Raw genomic sequence first — 26,328 nt, 5'->3', positions numbered from 1 at the left:
CTCAGCATCCTGTGAGCTGGTATTGGGCTTTCAGCAATCACCATTCTGCAAACCACTGGAAAAAAACGGTAATGGGTAAAACCCAAAAAAAATGGTGTGATAAAGTCTTCCTATTTTGCTGAAAAGCCGCATGTCGTTTGCATGAACACTTCAGCAAATCATTGCAGAAAAATCAGCTGTCAGTCAGCTGCTGCTTCTATATCACAAATTGACCCAAGGAAGAAAAAAAGCAAAGCCATTTTCAAAATTAAGAATTGTGCTGACCTACGAAAGCCATTGATTGCTACAACTGCCAACAGAGAAGTGACACAAGCTACAAAGCAGTGAATAAAGAAGAGCCAAAACCCACAAAGCGCCAGCTAAACTCATGTTCCACCAGCACAAGAGCAAGAGCAACATTTCTAGGTAAATGAAGAAGCATTCTGCACTGTTGAGAAAGCAGCCCAGTGTGGGCTTCGTGGCCTTGAAGAGGAGAAAAAGCAATTCACCAGACAAGAAGTCAATGCTGCATGGAAACCTACTCAACACAATTGACAAGATCAACTTTTTTTGCTGGCATTTGGGCCTTTTCCTATTAACCTCACAACTTTCCAATGCAAACCGGTGAATGTCAGCCTGCCCCCCAATCATGCCACGCGTGAAAGCTCTCCCCACTCAGCATTACTGTGAGGGTATTTACCACATGGGCAGCCTTCAATTATTTTAGACAACAGCATTTGGCTTCTGGGTATCCAGTTTCATGCAACACTAGCTCTTCCACCCTCCCTGCCTAAGACTCAAGTCTGCGAACAGAGAAATACATGAAGAATTCTACCCGTGCAGGTATCCCCATGGCCTGCTTTCAGAAACCAAGGTATACAAGTGCCACATTACCAGCAATACTGATGCTTTAACTTGTTAGGCCTCTGGATATACCCTCAGTCTCAAATCTCACAAGGAAAGGCACACTGAACACAGGTCTTTCTTTCCCTCTCGAAGCTGAAAAGGCTGGTGAGCCTCCACGCACTAGATGACGAAGTTCTTGGAACTGTAAAAGGCAGCTATTGAGTTATTACACCCATCCCAAACTGAGAACGCCTTTTATTGGGGCAGATGAGGAAACAGACTGAAACTAGGCCTGGACAACCAATACCATGGATGTAAGATACAACTCTACTATTAAAGAATGCCCTGGTCTTCAACAAGCAGCACAACTGGCTATAAATAATAGTAATTCAAACTCAAAATTGAGGTATTTGTCATTAGAACTGATTTTTCAACCAGCTCTAGCCAAAAGGAAGTAGATGAAGAATTAAAAGACATGAAAATGTTTAATATTTAAGTACTCTGTGTTTTATGGCTCTTACTACAGTAATAACATCTCCCTGCCCCATATATAATTTTCTTTGCAAGATCAAAACCAGACCAGACCAGCACCTCACTCCGTATCATTTAGCCTTTCACCAAGAAGCATAAATAATGCTCTCAGCCTCCCTCATACAGTCAACTATTTATCAAACGACTTCAGCCCAAGATAAAGCAGGTTTCCAGGTCTCCAGATCAGGGGACCTCTTACAGCAACATTTCGAAAATATGCTTGCCCAACTGGGGAGAATTCAGAGCAAAAAGGGAAGTCCTGCAGGACGTGCTGGCCACTGATAGTCAAACCTTTGTGTTGTTACATGAAGAACCAAGGCTGAATGAGGAGGAGGAGGAGGAGGAGTGAGGAAAAGGAAATGTACACATACCGCAACTTCACACTTACACAACACTTCCTCTCCACAGTCCCCTACAGAGAAACAAGGCATGAATCTTCATCATCCTCAGCTAGCAGGGATAGAAACGAGGCAGAGGAGAGGGGGGAATTTCCCCAAGATCAAAAGGGTACTGAGGGGAAAGCAAAGTTCACACTCAAAGGGTTTTACAGGCTCTCAGGATTATGTTTATACTACCACCCTTGTTTGGTTTTCCCCCCCCCAACAGAAGAGTCCTACTGCATCATTGCTTCTCCAGCACAGCAAAGGACATTGAACTTGGAGTTCAGGGAAGCAGGAGGAGGGCGGAGAAAGGGAGACAAGCAGAGTTTCAAATCTTTGATATGTATTTATAATGTTGTAGAGAAACTGCATTTCAGAATGGAATGATTATTGATTTCTTAATGGATTACTGCTGCACAAATTTACACTCCCCCAAAAACCATCAATCTTAGGATAATAATTATAAGCCTATCACAGCATATAGAGCATTCTGACTGAGTAGAAACTTATTGCTATCTGCCAGGAAATGGCCAGTTTTCTATTTCTCCCACTCCAACCACATTACAGCATGGCAACGAGCTACTGAAAAATACATGCTGTTATAAAACAAAGTTTGTAATAGCCACAGGACATACCTCCAGTCAACTTTCATTACATAGACTCTCTTACACTGCTGCCTTTAAGACAATGCGTGATCAATTGGTGAACAGGTTAATTAGTTATTAGAATCCTGTTATGTTATTTTTAACATAGTAATGAAGCAGCCCCAGCATAGAGCGAGACTCCTTAATGGGCAACATACATTCACAAACCCACACACCCTCACTTTTCCTGCTTACCAGCCTACAGTCAAATGTTTCTGCAGCTAAGTAATTTGTCAGCAAAGGCATCCACAGAACAGCTCTGCTACAAGCAGCATCACTTTGCAGAAATGACTGAACTACCACAAGGACTCCCCCCTTGACCAAATCACCGGACGCAGGGCAGTATGGAAATTCAAAATTCATTCTAAGACAAAAGCCTCGATACCCCAGCGATTGAGCAAGGTGCAGGAATGTGGAAGGCTCCATTTGGTGGCCCCCACATATAACACCACCGATCCTCACCCACTGTTTAACTAGAGATGTTACAGGAGGTTACAGTCTACTTGTAAGCCAGAAGCCAGAGGGGACCTGCAAAAGGGCTGGTTGCCAAGCCAGCACCTCTCAGCTGCTGGCTCCATCTCTCTGCATCAAGTGATTACCCGCTGCCTCAGATCAGAAGCAGAAAAGTCATGTCCTGCCTCCTTTACCAACACAATTTACAGATCTGATAGGTCCAGGCACTAGCGCAGTCCAGTGTACCTTTGCTTCTGCAGAAAGCTCAGCACCGGGAGCTCCCACCCCTGCTCAGCCACCACCCTCTCACTGCATGAGACCATGCAGTAAACCGCATCAGCAAATTGATCCAAGCTAAAAATACCCCCGTTTCTTGTTTGGTTTGTCTTTTTTAGAAAAAAAACCTGCTGCCATTGCCACAGAGAAGGTGGCAAGCCGAACTCTGCTTTGAGTGCTTGCCTTTGGAGCAGCCATCTCTGCCAGAAGGGCATGTGGGGCCAGTCATACCATCTTAAAGCAGTCCTACCTAATGACACCCAACGCATCCAGTGCCACTGGTACATGTGTAGGTTAATACCCAGCACATGACGTATTTTCAAGCTCCCACAGCACTGTTTGACTACAGTTTGCTCCAGAGTTGAGCTGCACTCACATGCTGCTGAACGCCAGTCCCGCTGCACCCGGTGCTTGGCCTTGCAGCGGGGCAAAGGAATAGCTTGTAGAAACCTCACACTAGAAATCAGAGATGAGGTACAACTTCATACACAAATGCAGCCAGCTGACGTTCCCTCAGACCAAACTTGTCTACTGCCTAAAACATTCCCCCCATGCTCCAAAAGCATGTGGAACTAGACGGAGAATCTCCCACGAAGTGCAGTGGGCCTTAGATAGGTCCTAAATTACCCTGGGGGAAGCCTTCCAGCTGCACAGCACAGGATCAGCACCTTAACTCTCATTTCTCTAAAAGGCTACAATTCAATTAGTGCAGCAACTTCTCTTCTGCTTCAAAACCTATCATTCCTCCCCTGGTCCAGGAACTAGTCATAGCTGTTGTAGGACAGCAAGAGTATCTCCAAAAAAACCCTCATCTACTCAAAAAAAAACGAAAGAAAAGAGAAAGAAAAAAGCAGAGACAAAGAAAGCGGCGTTCTCCAAGGTGCACGGGCCACATAACATAAAAGCAAAGGGCCCAATGCGCAGCACTTGCCATCAGCTTCAATTAGCAGGAAAGTGGAGTTTGGGAAAGCAAGGGCCTCTTCAGAGCTGCTATAGGGCAAAGATGAAATCTCAGAATTAAAAACAAAATCCCCACATGCACATTAATATTCAGAGGCAATTACCTTTCAGCTTAAAGTCAGCCAACATGCATCTTACTACAGCAGCTCTTAAAGCAATCTTGTTTACAATTGGAAATGGATTACATTATCTCAGCTCCACCTATCCACATAATGCAGAGCAAACTGTCAAACATAAAATTACAAAATGGTTATTGTAAGGTATCCCCTTCAGCATAAGAATTAATTTGACCTATTTTATTACTAAATTACTACTCCCACACAAATTTTCTATCATAGATATCTATCAGCGCTGACATTTATATTCCAGCGAGGCACACTCAGATGCATATTTTCTTCTTCTCCATCTCAAAGGTGTATTGAGCAGATTTGATGTAAACAGCCTCCTGCCAAGCTAGTTAAAATCTTTAAACTTTATACATACAATTAGATTATGACAATAACCATTTGCTTTTAAAAAAGAAAAGAGAGCGAGAGCGAGCAAGCGAGAGAAATATCTGCACAGTTTCAGATTCTGAAACAAAATGTTTCACAAGTTAAAGAAATGATTAATCTGAATTTAAGGAGGACCTACAGATATTTTTACTACAGCTCTGGCAGGTTGTTCTGATTGTCACCGAGAGACATGATTTGACACAATGGCCCTGATTAAGAATGTGCTTAAGTCCTATTAAAGCCAATGGAAGTTAATCATCTGTTTAAGAGCTTTGCTAAATCAGGACCAGAACAGGAGACATTCCCAAAAAATCTGGGCCTAAATTGAACACACACTAATTAGCTGCACACAACAATTACATGATTATGGATGAAACGGAGTTGTTTAACATTTACAACAGCACACTTTGTGTGGAACCATTTAGAAATAAGGTCTAATTATCATTCTGTAACAGGTCCCACAACGCATTATAACCCACATCTACCACATTAATTTTAGTTGCAGGAGTAGCTTAAAAAAGCAAAAAGAAGGGAGAAAAAAAAAGTATCCTTCTAGTAATATTTGGCCAAATTCTCAAGTGGATCCGACCCTTTTGGAACTTCATGGTATTCACAGTGAAAATATCTGAGTGCTCCAGCTCAGCTCTCTTTTCTTATTGTCACATTTTGCTTACAGAAAATACTCACTCTTGCATTTCAAGCTGTAACACTTGTACTCCGTGACGCCTAATGACTTAAGCCCTCCGCTGGGGAAACAAACAAATTGGCACAGATTTGCATATCCAGGATTACAGACATAAGCAAATTATTTCTAGCAAATTATTGTGCCTACAAACCCAGAGTTGCTACAAGTGTAATTGTGAATGACCTCAACCATGGGAAGTATTTGGCATTAGCCAGGATTGCCAAGTCTCACTGCTATGTGTTTTAGCCCAATATTTACCAGCTTTTCCTTAACAGTAAGATTTTTCAGGTAAGTGACTACAGGAGCCCCTCCACTTTCATTAAATTAAGGAAAAAAAAGTCATTCCCAAAGCCAGCAGATGACTGAAAAGCCATGCTTCAGTGCAAAACACTGCTCAGAAATGAGAAGGCACAGAAAAAATTACATTTATTAAACAAACACACACACACACACACACACAGAGTATCTCGTGGCATGCAAGGCAATCTTGCAATTTAAAACTTGACTCATGATTGTGAAAGTTTGGAGTTGGCATGCCAACTTGGTGAGCCATCTGCTCACCAACAATTTATAAACGAGACTGCTGCAAAGCCACCCGATTACTCAGTTCTAATATTAGTGATGTAACTAAAACATGCTCGTAGGGTTTTTGTCCCCATGAACCAGGAAGTGTGAAGGAAAAAAAAAAGTTAAAAATAAAATAGGTAAAATGTATTTATGCCCAATATTCCCTTCAAGTCTGATTAGGAGGAACGTTCAGATTTAACTCCATGCTGTGGTTCTGCAATTCCCTCTAAACCAAGTCAGAAGAGCAAAAAAAGAAATAATCAGTAGAGTGATTACAAACGATGAGAAAAGGTGAATCATATTCTGTAGCCAATGCCCATGTCTCTGTTAAGGATTCAAATGGTACTTTGTTAAAATGAAGCAGGGTAGGCTAAAAGACAACAAAAAAACACCCCCCTCACACCTCAAAACCCACCTCATAATAGAATTCCATATATTTTGACAACAGATTAAAAAAAAAAAATCAAGAAATTATGCAAATTACGCATACAAGCTAGCGGGTACGACTGCTGATTTTGCTAGTGATCCTACTTTTGACATTAGAAACAGGCAATTTGGGATAAGAACACTACCCTATTTTAACAATTCCTTTCTTATTGAAATTCCAGATTACATATACCAGTGGAAAAACTGATGGAAATTAATCCACAGTAAATAATCCTTGGGGCAAAAGATACTGTAACAAAACTGCATGGAAAATTACTCACTCCATCATTTTTAAAACGTTGAGTCACAACTCAGTTTTGTTGGCCTGAAACTCCAGATCTATCTCCATGGCAAGCCAGTAGCAAATCCCAAAGCACAGCCAGTATTCCCAGAGCTCAGACATGCGGATACGCTGCTACAGTAGTAAACCCAGGAGCGTGTAATGTTTTACATCACCTCTTACACTAGTGCTTCCATGTAGCACCTTCTAAATGTTTAACCACCGGCTTCAAGCAGAATTAGGATGCTCCCAAGTGCTCTACAGGGGACAGTAATAAGACTGAAAACCCCAACAATCCTGGCAGTATTAATTAAGAGGACAGTGACAGCGATCAGCATTCTGCTTCATTGCCGAACACCTTGCTCCATCACTGCCAAAAAGGAGTAGCTTTTAAATCTGCATTTTGAAATTAAATGCATCATCATTACACAATTACTGCTATAATTAGCCTTCTCAACAACAGATCGGCTTTATTTACAATTAATTTTGGCTAATGAGTTAGCTGTAGTTTTATCCGACAGACAATGGAAGAGAATTAATAATTGCTTAATCCACACAAAATTTTGTTGTTCTCATAGTACACAAAATTTTGACAAATGTTTCTGAATCCCAGCCAACAACCACCAGCACATTTTCACTATCTGAAAGCAGCCAAAGCTCAGCAAATGTTACCATATTACATTATAGTAGATTAAACTGTTTATATATATATAATCAGAATTATTATTATAAACTACAGTCATAATTATAAATTGAAATTTCATCACCAGCTGGTTAAGGAAGCTTCCCACCTTCCAAAACACCTGGCCGGAACAATTAATTCGGGTCATCTCCTTGATGGGCTTACCAAGACCTATTCCATTTACAGTCTCATGAGAAAATGATACGGAGATCCCAGCTGGAGAAGGAATTACCTTGTCCAGGCATCAGGCCTCCCATGTATCGCACACCTTTGTCCATGCTCCTCCAATGAAGCCTAGCCTGCCTCTGAGGCCAGTTTAAGCTCATGGCCCTAGTTTTTTAACTAGGCATTGGGTTTAAACGATTTTAAACGAGTCACCACATTACCACCTTCTCCAAAAACACTTTCCCCTTCCCAAACGCTGCACTGGTTTTGCCTCCACCCAGCCGCGAGCATAGGCCTCACAGCAGGAGACACATCAGAGATTCCTCAAAGGAACTCTCACACACCACCCGTGTCGTTCAGATACCCCAACGAAGTCGAGGACAGGGCAAGCTGGGGCACCAAGTGACATCCCTGTGTTTCAGCAAAGGGAACAGGTGACAGCGATCAGCACAAGTGAAGCAGAACCAATACCTCCACACAGTTCTCTTTCACCACGGCGGTCTGGTGCTGGGACGCTGTCTATCAGGTGCAACACAAAACTTAAGGATCCCCCATTACCCAGAAACCTCAAATAATTATACCACGATCATCATAAACATTTCTACATCCAAAATGCTACTTTGCCCCTTTTTCTAAAGGGACTGTGCTGTGTTTCTAGGCCGTTAAAAAAAACAGTCAGTGCAGGAATGGCTGCACTTGGGACACAGATAAAGCATCCTGACATGAAGATGAGCAAGTACTTTCCAGAGCATCATTATAGATTATTTCCTGGAATGCACTGCAGTTTGCTTTGGTTTTGAATACATATGTGATATATATTTACTATAGCAAAAAATCTCACTACTATCGATTCTTCTATAAATATTTAATGGTTACCAGTCAGAAGCTAAATTTAAGTAACAATAGCACTAATGACATTAAATAAACGAAGCACTTTAAAAAGTGTGAAAAAAAAAAAAAAGCACAAATACCTCATCCCAGCATTTTAAGGCAAGAGCAGTAAGACAGCAACCTGAAACCACGTTATGTGCTGATAGCCTGAGTCATGTCTGGTCTCACAGTCTGCCCAGCAAGGTGATTTCATACAAACATCTAACAAAAAGTAGGTTCTGGGAGCAGCAGACTTAGCAGAGACTGGCTTCCAACAACTTTTTCCCCGTGCATTTGGCATTTGCAAAGGGTGGTGGTTAATAGCTTTCCCTTCAGCAGAAGCACAAGTCACATACCTCTACTCCTCCTCTTTCTGGCTTCCTAATTTCATGAGACTTGCGTGATTCTAATATTTTTCAAGCCCATACATCTCCATCCTGTGTGTGACCGAAACTCTCCATAAGTGCCTTTCAATTTGTATTTACACACACCACACATGTACAGGCTTGTCATAAACCAGAGCTGGACACATTCTGAGTTTCGGGGGTTTTTTTATTTCACCCCCTCCAGCTGCCAACCTTCTCTAATTTGGGGGCAGTGGATGGCTGACAGCATTTATTCTGCAAGAAGACTCTGGTTTGGGAATCACATAAATTCATGGGATTTCTGAGAAATAAAGGAATTGTGTGACCGACAATACAAATCTGAGAGGACACAAGAATAAACACACAGAGCTCTCATACCTGCTAACGTCATATACTACTTGACCCTGAAATACACAACTAGAACATCATTCTTGTGAACTCAAGAGCTACCTACAATCTGACATTTTGGAGTCCTATACACAAGTGATGAAGCTGGCTGCCTCCCACCTACAGGCGCTGAATTCATCCTAATACGAATTTCATTTTATTTTTTCTCCACCTCTTCAGCCTATAATTTTATTCACCTGTTTGTATCTCTTCAACTGGCATCCTTTGTGAAGTTCTCAAAGATTTATAGTTTAAAAAGCATTATATAATGAGAAGATATTATTACATTACACTCTAGAAGAGCAGATTATCCAAAGGATAATACCTAACAGTGATGCAGGGAGGCACATATGTGTTTAAGATAGAGGAAAAATTTCAAGCAGAGAGTTTCAAGTAGAGCTGATACCCCTAATTGTCCCACACAACCGCACAAAGGTGTATTAAACTTACCCAGGAACCACCCGTGCTGGTAACAAGGTCAAAACAACTGCTGAAAGTTGACCCAATTTTGGGAGATTAAACTGTAAAACTATTATAGACATCTACATCTAGGACAGACCTACAGCTGAAAGGTGATGAGGATTAAGGCATGGTGCTAACTGAAGGCCCAGCGGTGTATTCTAAAATATTTCTGTACTCGAGCAGGGGAATAAGATCACCCCAGACTCCCCCGAGTCACACGGAGAGAGGCCCCTTGCCATCACGCCGGACATAAAACACAAGGGCCATACCTACAATTAACATCACCACACAAAGCCACCAATTAATAAATCGTGCCCCTTCTGGTGGCCTTTATCTGGCCAAGGCAAAACACACATTGCAAGCTATCGATTTATCAAGAAAGACGACTAAAAACCACCAAAACCAAACCTTGTTTTCTTCTTTTGCCAGAGCTTTCCCCCCATCGCAACCCAGCTGCTAACCAGAAGTAGGTCTACAATCTGCAGTGACTCTTTCCTGGAAACCTCTAAACCATCCATGACTTAAAGAGAATAGCTACTCTTCCCCAAATTATCAGGCCCCTTGCCTCTTCCGTGTAAAAAGCCTTGCTGTTTTCATACAGAGAGAGGCAGCTTCTTTCATTTTCAAAAGAAGGGAATTCACACCATCCTCTTTGCCGCTCTTTGGACAGAAGCGGGTGTTGAACTCACGCTGCTGGTGTTTAAAGGATGCACAGATAGAGTCACCAGATTCTCTCAGTCTGTGTTTTATGGCTCTATCGTTACCGAAAAGGGCTCGAAAAGGGAAACGTAAAATGTCCAAAGGCCAAGCTGGGGACTAGGAAAGAGTAGGTGTGAATTCTCATAGGACTGCACACCCATACATTCCCTAAGAGTAATTATGAGGAAAATTAACACGGACTTGGGCGTATCAGAGGCTTTTCCAGCCAGCTTTCTGTGCCACTCACCAACCTAACTTTCTCAGACTGAGGGAACATGCATCTTTAGAAAGCACAGGACATGCTTCTGATGGAATTAGGGGATTTTGGAGGCTGAAGGGAATGCAAAGAAAACACAAATAAAAAGGAGTTGAGCAGACTCCAGCATTGATACCTTTAGTATAACACTTGTTTTATTCAAGTGGAGGAACAAAGGGGATAAACAAGACAACAGCGCTCATCGGAAAGTCAAGCTTTGTCATGCATGTGTTTTAGCTCTATTGTAAACCCTGCCTAGATCTTTCATTATCTGGGATGAAACACTGACCATCTTACCTCCTCACATAAGAGGAAACTTCATGAGAAAAAAGGTGATAGATGGGACAGGTAAACAAGGTGACTATTGTTTACTGTCCTTCAGTATGTCCTACCTTCTTTGGATACTATTCCACATCTTTCTCACCCCAGGACAAAGGACCTGACACCAGCAGCACCAAGATGTAGCTGGGTTTTCTATCTCCACCACATGAAGCTTTAGGGTGGACAGTAGAGCTTACTCCTCAAAAAGCCTTCCCCACTCCAGTGCTGGGGAAAGGACTTTCAAATTCCTTTAGTCTTCCCTTTCTCTTTCCACTAGTGCTGTGCCTACACCTGTGCCCAAAACAGCCTCACAGGTGGTACCAAAACCACAGCAAAGGGGCTGAGGAAAAAACCCAACAGTCTGTGTGTCTTCTCCTGGTAAACAAAGCCATAGCAAGGAGAGTAGGGGCAAGTCTGGAGTCAATCAGATTCCCTGGCTTATGCCAGTGTACAAACTGCAGTCTGCTAAGAGGGGCTCCTAACCTGTTTAGAGAGGTGATGCACTTAAGCTCTGCTCTTTTCCATTTACTCCAAGCTGGTAGAGGCAGATAATCTCCAGCCCAGCCCTAGGACTGACTTCCAACCATCAACAGGTCTTTCCCCATTCCTGACATACCACAGGGATCTGACCAGGAACTTCAGCTTCACCAGAGGGGACACCCAGAGCCCAGTGACCTCTCCCGAACACAGAGCAACCACAAGCTGAAAGAGCAGGTGCTGTGCACATGGAGCTCACCACCTCCATGGTGCTTACCACCTCCGTGCTGCTATGCCTTGACCACACAGGGTTACAGGAATAAACCTCAAAACTAGAAAGCAAAAATAGGAGGTGCAGAGAAAGAAAGAGTCAGTTAAAAAAAAAAAAAAAAACCCAAAAAAAAAGAGGTTTTAATTCACAGAAGTTTATGTGACCTATCAGCAAAGAATCCAGGGGGATCAACCAACCTCATGCTCTTCCAGGAGCAGCGTCTGCCGAACACTCCGAGGTAACGCCTGTGACACCACTTGCAGGTGACCCTGCCAGCCAGGGCTACGCTCACAGCAGGAGATTCTGCCAGCATCGCTCTGCCTGTGAGGGATTACAGCTCTTCAAAGCCACAGGCTGACACAGCCGTGCCAGCAGAAGCCAGTAATGTAGCCCTGGCTCCAGATCAAGGGCATGTTTTGTTGAGCACTGTAAATAGGGGTTTGTCCACATGCAGACCCGGTAACACTCAGCTGTACGGGAAGAGTTAAAACCTTGTGGTTGCTCTAATGTAATCACACCAGCACAGGGTGCTTTAGGACTACCACAATTATTCCTGCACGGGACAGGAAATAAGCTACACTGGTATTAAGGTACTTCTGAATGCAGCTCATTGTGGGGCTGCAAAAATTAAATGTAAAACAGCCCCTGAGTAAAGCAGCTATCATAACAAACTTCCTGCTTTTGCCAGGGCCTAACTTGTAACATCCAAACCTCCACCTTGAGCAATGGATGGCCTCCGTCTTCAGGAAAAAAGGCAAGAGGGAGAGGGGGAAAAAAAGCAGCACAGAAACACGAAAGTTCTCCCCTATGATGACAACAGTTGGGAGAAAAACTGTGCTTCTGGTCACCTAGCCCAGAGTCCTACCTGTCAAACCTAATTGCTTCTCAACAATAATCACAGCTCTGCCTCCTTCCATTGGGATGCAGCAGCCAGCAGCCTGGAGTTCGAACAAGTGTTCACCGCTCTAGGCAAGGGACAGCATGCTGTGGCACAGGCTCTGCGCCCAGGCAGGCAACAGTGGCACAGCCTTCTCTTAAATTCTCTTCACAGCAACTTTCATCCCCCAAAGAGTTTCATTCACTGGGATTTACTGAGGAAAAAGCACCAGAAGGCTCTTCCCTTTCGTCCTGGCCAGAATAGCATCACTTCTTCAAGGTGCCTTGTTGGTTGGCACTGGAAGGAGAACAAGCACCACTCACCCTCAGTAAAACGCAAAGATGCATTTCCACCTCTAAAACCCAGTCCTGGCAAACTGTCACTTAGGGGGTGGACTAGACAGAGCCAGTGGCCCACAGAAACTAACTCTCGATCCAACATCCCAGAGACAATACTCATCGATTTCAACAGGAGGAGCCCCTGCCCCCCCCAAGATTCAGGGATGGGAAAGACAGGTCTCTAACATATCTCATCACCCAGCTGCCATCCAAACATCACATTTCAAGGAAGAAAGGATTGCTCTTTTTGTTGGCATGTATAAAAAGGAACTCAAATTCCAGAAGTAAACACTGAAAACTTGCTGACTGTGAGCACAGTGTTGCAACAGGGTGTGTACCAAGGAAAGTTAACCAAACCTGACAGTCCAAGAGAATAAGAGAAGCTCCCTAAGAAAGGTGTGTGCTGCAACAAAGCCCTGGCAGATGACCTCTCAGGAGACTTCCATCAGAATGAATAAAAACCTATTTAATGAGATTAACCGATCATTTCACTCCACCCTTGTTATAACACTCACCAAGAGAAAGGAATGTTTTTGCAGCCGAACATTTGATTCCACAAGGAACGCCAGAGCAACCGTGTCAGAAGATATGAGAAACACACAGGGGAACCCTCGGCCATTGGAGTGTGAGCTGCAGACAGTAGTTATGTAAACACCCAGTAGTTTCAGTGGCTACTCCGTTTTCATCTACACACAGAGTTTGTATCACAGGAACTATTTCATGATTTCAACCATACCAGTGTGAAAAATCTAAGCCGATGTGGATGAAGCTACAACAATCCAAGGTGCATCCCAGCAGGCTTACTTCCAGGTAACCTTTTCTTTATTTCTTCTTTTTTTTTTTTTGCCCCCAAGAAAAAACCCCAAATAAACAGCATAACACTACTCTGCAGAGGTTTGGTTTCATATTATATTTCTGTTTAAAGCCCAATCACCACCTCTTTTTTTATTACTTTATTTTTTTCCTTCTTAAGCTTCAAGAAAGCTAAACCCATTGACTCAAGCTTTCATGAGTATTATTCCCCTGGCAATTTTCAGGGGTACTGAGGTTAAAAGACTGAAGCAAAGTCATTGCTTCTCTGAGTGTCAAAGGAGCTCACCTCTTCCAGTTCCCTGCCACACTTTATTGAGCTCATCCCTTACACCTAAGCTCGTCTTGGTGCAGTGTATCTTCACCACCCTTCAACCTGTAAAACCACAGGTACATCTGTATCAGACATGGACGTGAAATTCCACGGCTGAGCTCTCGAAACATCAAACTGTCAAGGTTGGGAAGTGAGACACAAAGGACTGGAGGCCATCTCAAGTGACTGTCAAAAGCCCACCTCCTGGCACCGAGGCAGGATTAAAGATACCCAGACCAAGAGATATTACCTACTCTACTCTTTAAAGGCCACAGAGAAAAGAGATTCCTCAGCATCTCAAGGTTATCCAGTCCAAGCTTTCAGCACCATACGTAGTGTTTCACTCTGCAAGACATATGAACTCGAGACCTGAACCCCCACTTCAGAGCACAGCAGTAGGGCTACCAGAATTCTTCATGCCCCAGTGCATGCATCAGGGAAGTGACTGCCTCAGAGCACTAACTCAGTTCCCTCCCCTGCAGCCCAGCCCAGGAAGCTTCTCCCTCCCCCTCCTCCCTAAAGAAGAGCCTCCCGCAGAGGCTCAGCCTCTGTCACCTCATCCTACTGCAAAAATACTGAGCCAAATAAGAATCCCAGTGCAAGGTCCAGCCTCACGTGTCTGGGCTGTAGACTCTGGCGATGGCAAGGCTTGTTTGCTGCGTAGCTGAGGCACAGAGCAACCTCTTAATTTTACATACTTTCATTTTGAGAGGCAGAAGTTACACTTCTTTATCCATACAGATGTAGTGTTGACGCGAGATGCACGGAATTTTCTGCTTGGGGCAACAGAACTGTGACAAAACAGGCCTTCTATGATTTTTCTACTCTTAATTGTCAAAGTCATCAGAAAGATTTGGGGCTTGGAAATTACCAAGAAATAAAAATTATTAAAAGAGTGCAACTGATAGCCCATCACAGTCACCACTGATCGCTGGGAATACAGCATCAGCTGCATTATAAAAAGACACTGCCTGAGTTCTCTGCTGAAATCCCTCACACTTAACACTGCTGTCCCAGTAGCTATCTTGTCAGAGCAATCAGTTCCCCCCCATGGAGAAAAAGCAATCGCCTCATTATTTTCAGCAACTGACGGAGTCAGTTGACTACGCTTATTTTCTTAATAAATTATTTCTCATAACTTAGGAACACTTTAAGCTACTATAAATACATCCCCAGAGCATACCACGATTTTAATCAGTTTCAAACATCAGATGTTGGGGTTGATATTTATGATTGTTCTGTCTCCGTTTCGTTTAAGGGCTCCTTTTGTCTATGAAAGAAGAGATATGAAAGCTATCTACACCCACTGCAAAGTCTCTAATTTGAGAGGAAATTTCCTCTGTCACTGCCCGTCAGATGCTAATAGCTAGTGTTGTTATTTTCCACGATACCAAGCAAGTGGCCTTAGAGAAGTATCCTTCATCCTACAGAGAGCAGTCATCAAGTCAACTAACTGAGTGACTGCAGTTTCTAAAGGGGAAAGTCTTCTAACCAAGAGGAATAAAACTAAATTAAAATCTCCAATAGCTGTAGTAAGAACTCAACATGGGATTAGGAGGAGGTGACGGGGAGTTATTTCTTTTTAAAGCCTCTTTTACAAAGATTCTCCATCAGTCATTAATAAGCATACCAGTTCTTATTCTGGGGTTCCTGATCATTACAGCCCAGTTCAGCATTCACTAAAGGCAACAAGACAGACTCCTCTGAACTCGGTGGGGTCTACAGGAGGGCATAGGGCCGTGAAGGGAACTCTTTAGTACCAACACGAAGTTAATTGAGCAGGCCTTTGACACCCATCTCTGGCTGCCAGCCCTTGGAAGAGTTCTCCTACAGAAGATCAGAAGAAAATCTGCACTTCCAGATTTGGGGCTATGTAAATGTATCATCTGTACTCAGCAGGTAGTGTGCTAATTTGTCTTTTGCTGTAGAGGAAAGCGAGATGATCTATCAACCTATTCCGTTTGACTATTTACACCTATTTTAAATCTTTGCTTACATAAAACCACAATCTGCCAACATACATACAGGATTCTGCTAAAGGCAGATACACACCGTAAGGTATATGTAAGATCATTAGTTAGCTGTGACAGGCGATTTACTGTGATTTATCTTTCAGGATCGTCTCATTCACAAGGAAAATTGAGTGTCAGCCCCATCCATAACCTATACGTATTGTCTAGATACTCAAAAATTATAATAGGTTAAAGGATGCAGTAGACAACTCCCCAACGTGAGCCAAAATATTTAACCCGAAACCTTTTGGAATAGAACCTGAAAACATCAGTAGCCCAGCCAGAACTCCCACTAACACCGATTGCCAGGGGCTAATGAACATAGAAGACTCTCTACCTAGCACATAATTTTACTGTTGCTGGGAGAGCACTGCTCAGTCATTTCGGTACAGATCCAAGAAATTTGCTTCTTACGGTTCTGTCTCTGCTCGAGCCAGACACAAATTAAGGCTAAATTAAGAGATGTGGTTCAAAACAATTCAACAGAACGCAAGAACAAAGGTCAAACCTTAGAGCTTTGCCTTGCAGGTGCACATCCTGAGCGTGCAGCTAAGTAAGGCCGGTCACCTGCTGGGGACAACAGGCAACAAAACCGGGAGTGAAACATTTGGAGTCTGATCAACATACGGCCTAACGTACCACCTCCTCCACTAGCAACCCCCCCTCAAGCCGGGATGACATGCCTTGAGCTTCACTAGAGCAGCAGGCCAGCAGGCCAGCGACTCCACTAGAAATTACACCCATACCAAAACATAAGGCAGCCACTTCCTCCGCTGACAACGGAGGATAATAGATTGATCCAAGAGGAGCTACCAAATTCATACAAAATATTTTGAACATTACTCTCCCACCTCCGCCTCTCCTTAAAAAGAAACCCCAAACAAAACCAACCATACAAAAAAACCCCCAACAACAAAAAACCAAACCAACCCCCCCCCAAAAAACCCCAGATGTCCTAGGGCCCTAGGATGCCGAACCTTTGAAAGGATCTCCTGTACCCTGCAGAACAGGTGGAAAGTTCTAAAGCACAGCCTGGCGAGGTAGTCTACACTTACCAGACTCAAGATTTGGCCAAAACCCTTAAGTGAACCACCATAACACCCGCCACAAAAGCTGACAACCTCTAATCAATATCTTCCATGCTTAAGACAGAACAAATGGCCTCTCTGCAAAACATTCATATGCCTGCAAACAGCAAAGAAATTACAACAAATTTAAGAAGCCAGAGTTTGGCTTGGCTTAAGAACCGCAGGCAGAGCCCCTAATTTTCCAACAGTAGCATACGCTTAACACAGGGTAGGGGTGCTGAAAGCAGTTGAGACACCTGTGAGATACCACAAAACCCATTTTTAAAAAAAAAAATAAGATACATATATGTTGCAAGAACTAACGAAGCTTAGAAGTCAATGAAAACGTTAACACAGTGAGCACAAAAATACTGAATACATTAAAGCATTTTCGCATGACTTCATCCTAGATCTTTTTATTCCCTAATTTGACTCTGGTTTTTAGTCTAGATTATAAAGAAGATTTAAAACCCGGAGCTTTTTTTCCCCCCTTCCCAATGAAGGCTTCCCATTAATAAAAAGGAAACAAAGAAAACGAAGAAAGTGAGCAGTAAAACTTTTACAACATAATAAAATATATCAGAATCCCAGTGCAGCAGGATTGGAATTGTCTAAAGATGCTGAATTATGATCGGTTGTCATATAAAGTTCAGTCCAGAGTATTAGCAATCATATTCTCTAGCAACATGTATATAATTGGGAGATCTTCATAATAACCCTCGGCTTTAAAGGCTCATAAAAACTGCATTTCACTCGTAATTTGCAGGAAGAAAGGAGAATTCTTAAAGGAAAGTAACATCTTTTTCTCAGCAAGAAAGACTTTGAAGGCAAGACGCTGTGTGTTTTAAAGCAAACAACCCTAAAACGCTCTCTCGTTCTTCTACAGTTTTCAGTGGGGTATTGTACAAACACTAGGCTTAAAAAGATAAAATACCTATCTGTAGCATACCCACTAGAAAGAAAAAAATCAGTATCACATAGAGAGGACCCCCCCCCCTCAAAGTATACTGGAAGCAAAGCATGTTACATTGTTTTTGAATACAAGTGCAGAAGTACTTTAAGCAAAATATTTTGCTGTAATATTCTAACTGACGGTAAAACAATTAACCACACTCACACAGGCACAAGAAAAGAAGAAAGGATGTTGGGCTGGTGAAACATGCACAAGTGACGGTTATCCACCTCCAAAATACAGCAAGAAAGCAATTATTAAAATATTATTAACACTGGACAACCGCGGTAAGCCTCCCAAATATCTGCATTTTCTCCATTTCTCTCCCCTGACATCCTACAGCAAAATCCTTTCAGTTCATCAGAGTCAACCACCAAGTGCCACCAACTTCCAATCTACCCCGGCCGCTTTTGGATTTGCCAAGGCAAAGCTGGGGTGAGGAACAGGATGCTAAAGTTTCTATACTGAGTAGTAAAACAGAACCTGCCATCAAACTCAGATATTTTAACTTTATACTTTTGCCAGAGTAAAGCCTTTTTGTAAATAAAATGTGTTTGTTTTCAAATAAAGCTACTTGAAGCTGTTTTGGGAAGCGCAGTGAGTAATAACAACAACAACAATTTCCATTTGGATTTCAAAACCTGATGAAACAAAGCCAGCACATGTCAAGCCTAGTGTTTTCCTACCTGCAACAGGTAAGGACCAGCTCTCAAATGCCACCTTGGGATAGTTCAGACTAGTAATCCCGTTCATGTTTAGAGGAGACACCAGCATGAACAAGAACGAAAAAAAAAATAATAAAACAAAATCTACCCTGTCCTTCTTTTATTATCGACTCCTACAGCAGTGGTTAAGACTGGGTAAGCAAGCTGCTGAAAAGCCGAAGGACCAGAGTAAGCCAAGGGCTGGTTTAAGAGGAGACTTACTGCTTGCCATGTGACCGGGGGAGGTGTGCTGCCCATTGGGTGTGCTGGAGGTGAGGTCAATGGCCATGCCGCAGTGCTCCCTTTCGGGCGAAAGCTCGTTGTCACCTGCATTCACAAAACAAGTCCCCCTCAGTCAGTTTCCAGAGCAAGGCAACACAAAGGATCAAGAACTCCAACCCTCTCGCTGCTCCCTGTGCCCCTGCCCTTCCCTCCTTGTCCGGCGAGGTTTGCCACAGCCTGGGCCAACTGGACTCTCAGTCACCACAAGGCATCAGTCACCACAAGCCAACATCTGCCTGATCGATCTTAAGAGCCCCCCTCGAATTTACTGCCACCAGTCCTTCTGCACACACACCTGTGACAAACCCTGCCCCAGCTGCTTCGCCTCAAGAGAAGTTAGGGTTGCTTTTCCACTTGCAGACACTGAGAGTCGGGGCTGGGCAAGGAGAAGGCTAAAGTAGCACTTTACGGTGCAGACCTTCCTCCCCCCCCCCTCCCGGAGCTTTTGGTTAACTGACAGTTAAACAAAACACACAAACCCCAACACAGAGAACAGAAGACCATAGTGAAAGGCAGGAAAAGTTTCTGGCTACAAGCTGAATGTCTGAAGATAAACTCTCTCTCTCTCCTCTGCAAAGTTCATTCATCTTCAGCACTTACTTAAACCGGGAGCTACTCACGCATGCACCCATCCCCATGCATTCAAAGTTCACATTTAAATACTACTAATTCGGCATCATCTCAATGCAAAGCCCCATACAGAAGGAAGCTAAAGTTTCGGGTGTCTGTTATAGAAAGGATAGGGGGAAAAGTAAAGTAATTCGGAATAATCAAATGAAATTACTACTTACATGTTATATATCCATCAGCAGCCTCTGCTTCCATAGTCAAAGTGCAGTGCTGCAAGGCAGAAAAGTACACCCTCAAAGACGCCTGTCAGTATCAACCATTAAATGATTAAACTTACTTAAAGCCCTAAGTAGTTGCCCATTTTGCTGCTGTTGCAACCACTGCCTAGAGAAACACACAAGTGTACCGCATCTGCTCATTTGCAAAAAGCACCGAGCTCTTCCTGCAAATTGAGTAGAGAAACTCAGCTGCCTCCTGGGCAGGCAGCACTGGGATCGCCTTGGTCTGACCATTTCTCTCTCTCTTGTCATGTGTGTGTCCCCCCCCACCTGCATTTTCATCTGATCTGAGAGGTTTGGGTTTATTCCCCCTCCCTGCCCCCCAAACTTCCCACTGGTTTTGCCCAAGCTGGGACGGTAATGCTTTTCATCACTTATCACCTCTCACAAGCCAGAACAGACTTTGGGGAGATGGACACTGTTAACAATCGCTCTTTTCACACAAGCTCCAAGAGACTCCATCCTGATCCGAGAAAAAAAATACACCCCTCCAGCATCCATCCCCTTGCTCCAGCATCTGCCTCCCCCCTTCCTCCAGCAAGTTATCACCGTACTACACACACACACACACACCCCTGTACACATATGCACCTGTTCGCTCTAACCTTACTTATCTGCCACAGCATGGGGCCGAACGTCACACTTAATGCTCCCCCATCGTGAATTTTGTGGAGCAATCTTAAAAGTTTCTGGAAGCGCTTTGCTGACACAGAACAAGCTATTACTTTCCAGAAACCCAAGTAACTGTATAGAATGACACCCCCTAGCTATCATTTGATATATATTGAGGGGGGGGAAAAATAAATAAAAAAGGGGAAAAAATATAAAGAGAGATCGATAATCATAACTATGTTCTTTTAAGTGAAAAAGTTAAAGAATCTGACATGACCAGAGGAGAATTTTATTTCCCCTCTCCCTCCACAGCCTCTCTTTTGCCTTTAGTTTCAAAACTCTCACTGCACCAGGCAGCTAAATTATTCACAATGAGCCATTTCTGTATTGATCGCCAAGTATATTTAGCCCTGGCTCCTGGAATTTCTCCATTACTTACTGGAAAACAGGCAGCTTCACTTCTTGTCTCCAAAACCACTTCCCTCCCCCTCCCTTAACCCGCTTTCCTTCCCCCTCCTCCTCCTCCTTTCCCCCAATAAATAAATACTTTTCTCTGTGCTCTTCTTTGGTATAAAGCAGATCAAATTCCCAAGGCATTCAGCACATAACACTTAAATTTCAACCTGCCCAGCTGCTACCAAACTCTCTTCAATTACTGATTTTCACATGACTCTTAAAAAGAAATCTCAAAAAGAAGAAGAAGGGAAAAAAAAAGTTTTCAAAACAGGTAAGCCGCTTCCTCAAACCCTTCCAAATTACCTTATCTTCCCCCTAGTCCAGGTAGGCAGGCACACACTGAGAAAAAGAAAGAAACATCAAGAAGCAACAGGGAAAGATCATCCCAGCCAATGAAGTGGAAGGAAAGAAAAGGGGAGGAAGGGAGGAGGAAGAGAAAGGAAGACAAAAAAGAAACACAGAAACATCCATAACCGAAATTAAAGCACGGTTTGTTTTTTCTTTTTTTAATTTTTTTATTTCTTCAAGGCAGGGGAGGAGAAAGAGAAGGGGGGTTAAGGGGAGGGTGGGGGGAGAAGGAAAAGAAAGTTTGGTCACCATTTGCAGGCTAGTGATGGCAAATCCCTGCTGCTAAGCCTCCAAGGAATGGAGAGGCAGAATTTTGCTCGGGTTGAAGGCACAGCAGGATGGGGAAAGTTTAAAAAATATTTTTAAAGAAAAGAGAGAGGAAGAGACAGAAGGCTGGGGGGGGGGGAGGGGGTTGAAGGGGAAAGGAGGGGAGAGGGGAAAGAAACCCGCCCCCGGCACTTACAGGTGGGGCATGCGGAGCCGGGGAGCCGGGCAGCCCCGGGGATGAGCCGGCGGGGAAAGTCGCTCAGGAATGGCATATACTTTGAAGGAAGATGAAGAAGGGGGGGGGGGGGGAATAAAAAAGAAAGAAAAGGGAGAGGGAGGGAGGGAGGTCGGTCAGCAGCAATGCGATTAACCAGCGAGGAGAGAGAGAAAAACTTGATCCACCGGTTCCTTACAAATCGGCACGAAAACGGGGGGGGAAGAGAGAGAGAGGAGGGGATGCGGGGCGGGATGGGGTGAGGGGATGCGGGGAGGGATGGGGTGTGGGAGGAGGGGGGTGCCCGGCAGACGCACTCACACCCCGCGCAGGAAGCCTAGGCCAACTTCCCCGGAGTGCTGCTCCCGGCCCTGGGCGACACCGGGCTCCGCGCCTCATCCCCGTTGCCTCTCCCCGCCCATGCCACAACCTGTCAAAGTCATGGAAGTCCTGCCTCGGTTTTCGCCCTGTTTTCATTTTCTCCCTTGCCTGCACTTCCACGGGCGCTGCACCCCCCCGGCTCCGGCTCCCGCCGCCGCGTCAGGCCGCAGCCCCCCGGGGGCCCGCAGGTGGCGGCGGGCGCTGAGGGAAATGGCAGTTGGGGCCGGCGCTGACTAACGGACCGGGCGAGACCCGCCGCCGCCCCCCCACTCCCAGCACACCCACCCCCGCCGCCCCTCTCTTACGATGGATTTAAGAGGGGAAGGGGGCAGCGTTGGGGTTTGTTTGGGGTGTTGGGTTTTTTTTTTGGGGGGTGGGGGGTGGGGAGAACCGGACCAGCAACAAGTCATTGGAGCCCACCGCCGTGCGCGAGATGCTGCTGCACACCCGCACTTGAGTCGGGGACCCCTCCGCGCACACACACACACACACACACAGAGCCCCGCCGTCCCCGCAGCCGCCTCGCACGCCGGACGGAGCTGTCCTCCCCACCAGCGAGAGAAAGACCGGGGAGAGGGGAGGGGAGGAGGAGGAGGAGGAGAGGGGAGGAAAAAAAAAAAAAAGGGGAAAAGAAAGAAAAAGAGAAGCCAGGCGCAGATTTACCTCAGCCGCGCAGGCAGTGAATCACTTCCATCACCCTTTTGTTTGTGTTTTTATTAGTGTCGGCGCTCTGTGCCTAGTGGAGGTGTGTTTGTGCACGGCAGTTGGCTATGGAAACTAAGGCAGTGGAGCTGTAGCTAAGGGTAATCCTGTTTTTACTTCCTCCATCTTCAGAGAGCAGGGTTAGCCTGGGACAGCTGGTCAAACCCCGAGAAACCGATCCGGCGGCGGCGGCAGCAGCGGCGGCGGCGGCAGGCGCACCGCCCGCGCTCCCCCGCTCCCTCGCACGGACACACGGGCGGACACACACAGACACACACACACACACACACACCCGCGCGCGCGGGGGAGACACGCGGACACGCTCGGGGCGGGAGGGCGGGCGCGCGCGCCGCCCTAGCCGCCCCGCGGCGCCTCACCCAAGGGCCGGCGCGGGAGAGGAGGCGGCGGGAGCTATTGAGGGGAGGTGGGGAGGGGGGCGGCGGGAGGGCGCTATGTGTGTGTATGGAGGAGCGCGTGTGTGTGTGTGTGCGTGCCCGGGTGGCGGGGAGGGGAAAGCGGGGTGGGTGGCTGGAGCGGGGGGGGGGCGCGGGGGGCGGGTGCCCGCGCGCCGGCAGGGCCGCTCAGCACGCTCGGCAATCGATTAGAGGACAAGTGCCGCCGCGTGCGCTCCGCGCCTCACGCGGACGGACACAGGCGGGCGGGCGGGCGGGCGCGCGCGCCGCCCCCTCAGGGCACCGCCGCGTCCCCGTCTGCATCCCCCGCCCCTCCCTCCTCTTCCTCCTCGGGGCACCGGGCTACCCCGGGTGTGCGCCTGCCTGTCCCTGTCCCCGTCCCCCGCTCCTCCTCCTTCTCCTCAGGAGCGGCAACCGCCGGGCGGGTGAAGTTGCCGGCGGAGTCATGATTCAGCACTTCTATTTTTAACCGCCGGGCGGCCGCGGGTGCGCAGCGCTGGCCGCGGCCCGTCCCGCCACGCTCGTCCCGCTCTCCGCGGCTTCGCTCCGGTGACGGCCGCCGTGCGGAGCCTGGGGAAGTGGGGGGGAAGCGAGGGGCAGGCGGAGGGCGGTGTAAAGCCGGCCGGGGGGGAGGTGTGTGTCTCTGTCTGTGAAGCAGAGCTGCCTGCCTGTTACCTCATCCAACACCCGAACTGAACGCGAGGCGATTTCTTCCTCCTCTTGGCAGTGTTACGCTCAGAGAAAGCTCGGTTAATATAAAAGCCTTTCCACGCTGTTTTCCCCTTCTGAGAAGGCAGGGAGAACACCTGGCGTTTATCCTCTCCTGAGGAGAACCCTCGGTGTGCCTCACAGCCAAGGCCAAAGGAGCACTGCTGGCCGCAGCGTGGGTCACAGGGCCCGGCCTAAACCCAATGCACATCTGCAGCCCGACACCCTACGCATCCTCCGTGCCAACTGTAAAGGCCAGACGTGCTTTCTCACGGATGCTTTTCCCTGACTTAGGCTATCAGGGCTTCGTCCGGGTGCAACAGGAACACCCGCTTTTACTTGGAGCATCTCTTGGTGAAGGCTGAATGCTGGGTGCCAGTGGTGATGCCATCATTAGGGACCAGTTAACGATCCATCAGGAAGCTGTGGTTGCATGCATTGTGTGTGGAGCACACAGATTTTTATCACACTTGGGAAGCTCAGCATGCGAACACTAGGAAGCATCAACATTCACCCAACAGAGCAGCTACACCGGAAACACCAGGAAATTATCCTCTATTCTGACACTGAAGGGGAGCAACACACATTTTGCGAGTGGGTTTCAGATGTGCACCGACGAGAGCCCTTCCCTACGTGCCACCGTTCTTTGCATACCAGGAGCCTACTTTAGGCTCTCAGCACCCCTAACTCCTGCTTTCCTGCAAAACCTTAACGACAGCCTTACCCCTCCTTCCAGCTACACACGAGCGTTAGAGGCAGTAACAGGTAAAACCGGGGGGGAGGTTTTAGCTCAGCCTCTCCTCATCATACAGCTTTCTGCTTTGAAGGGGCAGAGCCGCCCGGTCCTGACAGAGGGATACAAACCCCGCTTGAAAAAGGACGTTTACTCAGCCAGCCGAAGACACCAAGGTTTTAACAGACAGCTCTCTCCACAGCGCTACAAATTTGAGCCAATTAGTCATTACACCACGGCTGTGAAGTGGGTTCATTTCATTTTGCATAGGAAGGAGGCGGAAAGGTTAGGGGACTGGCCCAAGGCCACAAAGAGCACCCAGAGCTGCGCCTAGAAAGCAGACTTCTTGTTTCCCACGCCTACGTTTCAACAACTAGACTTGGCTTGCCTACATCAGAAAATAGGCTGGCATAACTATAAGCTGGGTAATTACACCGTAACAGTTTATGCCGGAATAACTCTCTTTGTGGACAATTCTCCTCCAGATGGAAAGTGACTTCCCAAAAGCTGTCCAAATGAGTTCACTTAATGGCGTACACACTTTGAGGGTTGCCTTTTTTCCCTGCCTCCCCTCTTCATTTTCAGGGTGTGTGGGGGGTGTGTGTCAAAATTCCCAAGATGCAGGTCTCGGCAGCATCCCGATGCCTTCGATCACATTTACAGATCATTGAAAAGTAGGAACAAATGCAAAAAAAAAAGAAAAAAAGAGGAAAAAAAAAAGTCATTGAAATGCTACAAGTCTTGTTGTCAAGATTTTTATGGTGCTTTTCATCAAAATGTTGAAAACTGAAAGCTTCCAGCTGGCTCTCCTTACAGGTAATAATTTAACAGCTAACAGCTTTTCTCCCAAAGCTGCTGGAACCTGCTTGAGCCATGGAAGCTGATGGGAAAAGCTGGACCCATCCTCTACAGCAATTATTTCTGGTTTGTTTCTTTTTTTTTAATCCCACTGCTCCCTAGGCTTTTGCAACCAAATGAAGCTACAAAAACAAGGAGGAGTGACCCAAGGAGAAGTAAAGGAATCAAATTAAAGGGTTTGCCTCTAAAAATAGTCCTGCTACCTCCGAGGACTGCAGTGATGAGCGCATCTTCGCTGCAGCAACCCAGGGGTGAATCACTGGTTTCAATGCAAAACTCAGCTCGGGGGCTGCAGCAAGAGCTCCACAGTGATTAATATCAACCACACGCCTGCCCCCGAATGGCACTCGGCAGAGCAGATGTGACCATCTTGAGGACCAAGCAGTGGGGTTAGGATCAGGGCACCAGGGTTGACATCCAGAGGTGCTCCTGGAGCTCCTGCCAGCCCATGGGCAGCCCCTTTCCCACCCATTCCCATCACTGAGACCAAAGCCCTGCCTAGCCTGGGACAGCATCCTGCCACACAGCTACCTGCAATGTCCCTCCAGGCATCCGCTCCATCTCCATGGGCCACAGTTCTCTTCCTGCATGCTGGAGGTAATAGAGGTCCCTCACCTCACAGGGACCATGGGAGGAGAAGTTTATTCCTCGCTGCTGGTCAGTAACACTCTCTGATAGGTCAGTGATGGGCTCAGCCTGTTTTCTGCAAGATACTTAAACTGTACGGGCATTTAACCCCTATACGTGTATGTGCACATGATCATTCAAAACCACCCTCATGCTTTTATGTAAATTCTGGTTTAAATTACCTAATTTTTTTTTATATGCCAGTATGAGGTCAACATATTCTAGGAGCTCAGTCCCAAAAAGCTTGCATTAGTTAGTCACATAAATAATAGTTCACAGCAGCAAAAGCTCCAGCATTACTTACACTTAGCAAATCACAGGAGAGGTAGC

The 26,328-nt window shown here is 45.9% G+C and overlaps 1 protein-coding gene across 4 annotated transcripts in view; it reads right to left on the bottom strand.

Annotated features, from left to right (window-relative positions):
- IKZF2 (IKAROS family zinc finger 2) overlaps positions 1-19,668 on the bottom strand; it is a gene marked incomplete at its 5' end in the record, with an annotated part of 107,171 nt that extends 87,503 nt beyond the window's left edge. For 3 of the 4 annotated variants that reach the window (XM_084265567.1, XM_084265566.1, XM_084265568.1), the window contains 2 exons: positions 18,772-18,876; positions 19,623-19,656. In XM_084265567.1, the coding sequence (XP_084121693.1) occupies positions 18,772-18,876; positions 19,623-19,656 (139 nt within the window). Of the gene's footprint in view, positions 1-18,771; positions 18,877-19,622 lie in introns of all 4 variants that reach the window. The other variant, XM_084265569.1, reaches the window with a different exon arrangement.
- Positions 19,669-26,328: the final 6,660 nt, after the last annotated feature.

This window comes from Gallinula chloropus (assembly GCF_964237585.1).
Source record: "Gallinula chloropus genome assembly, chromosome: 5".
Lineage (NCBI taxonomy): Eukaryota > Metazoa > Chordata > Aves > Gruiformes > Rallidae > Gallinula > Gallinula chloropus.
The sequence above is the reverse complement of the archived record's forward strand: the minus strand, read 5'-3'. Positions and strand labels throughout refer to the sequence as shown.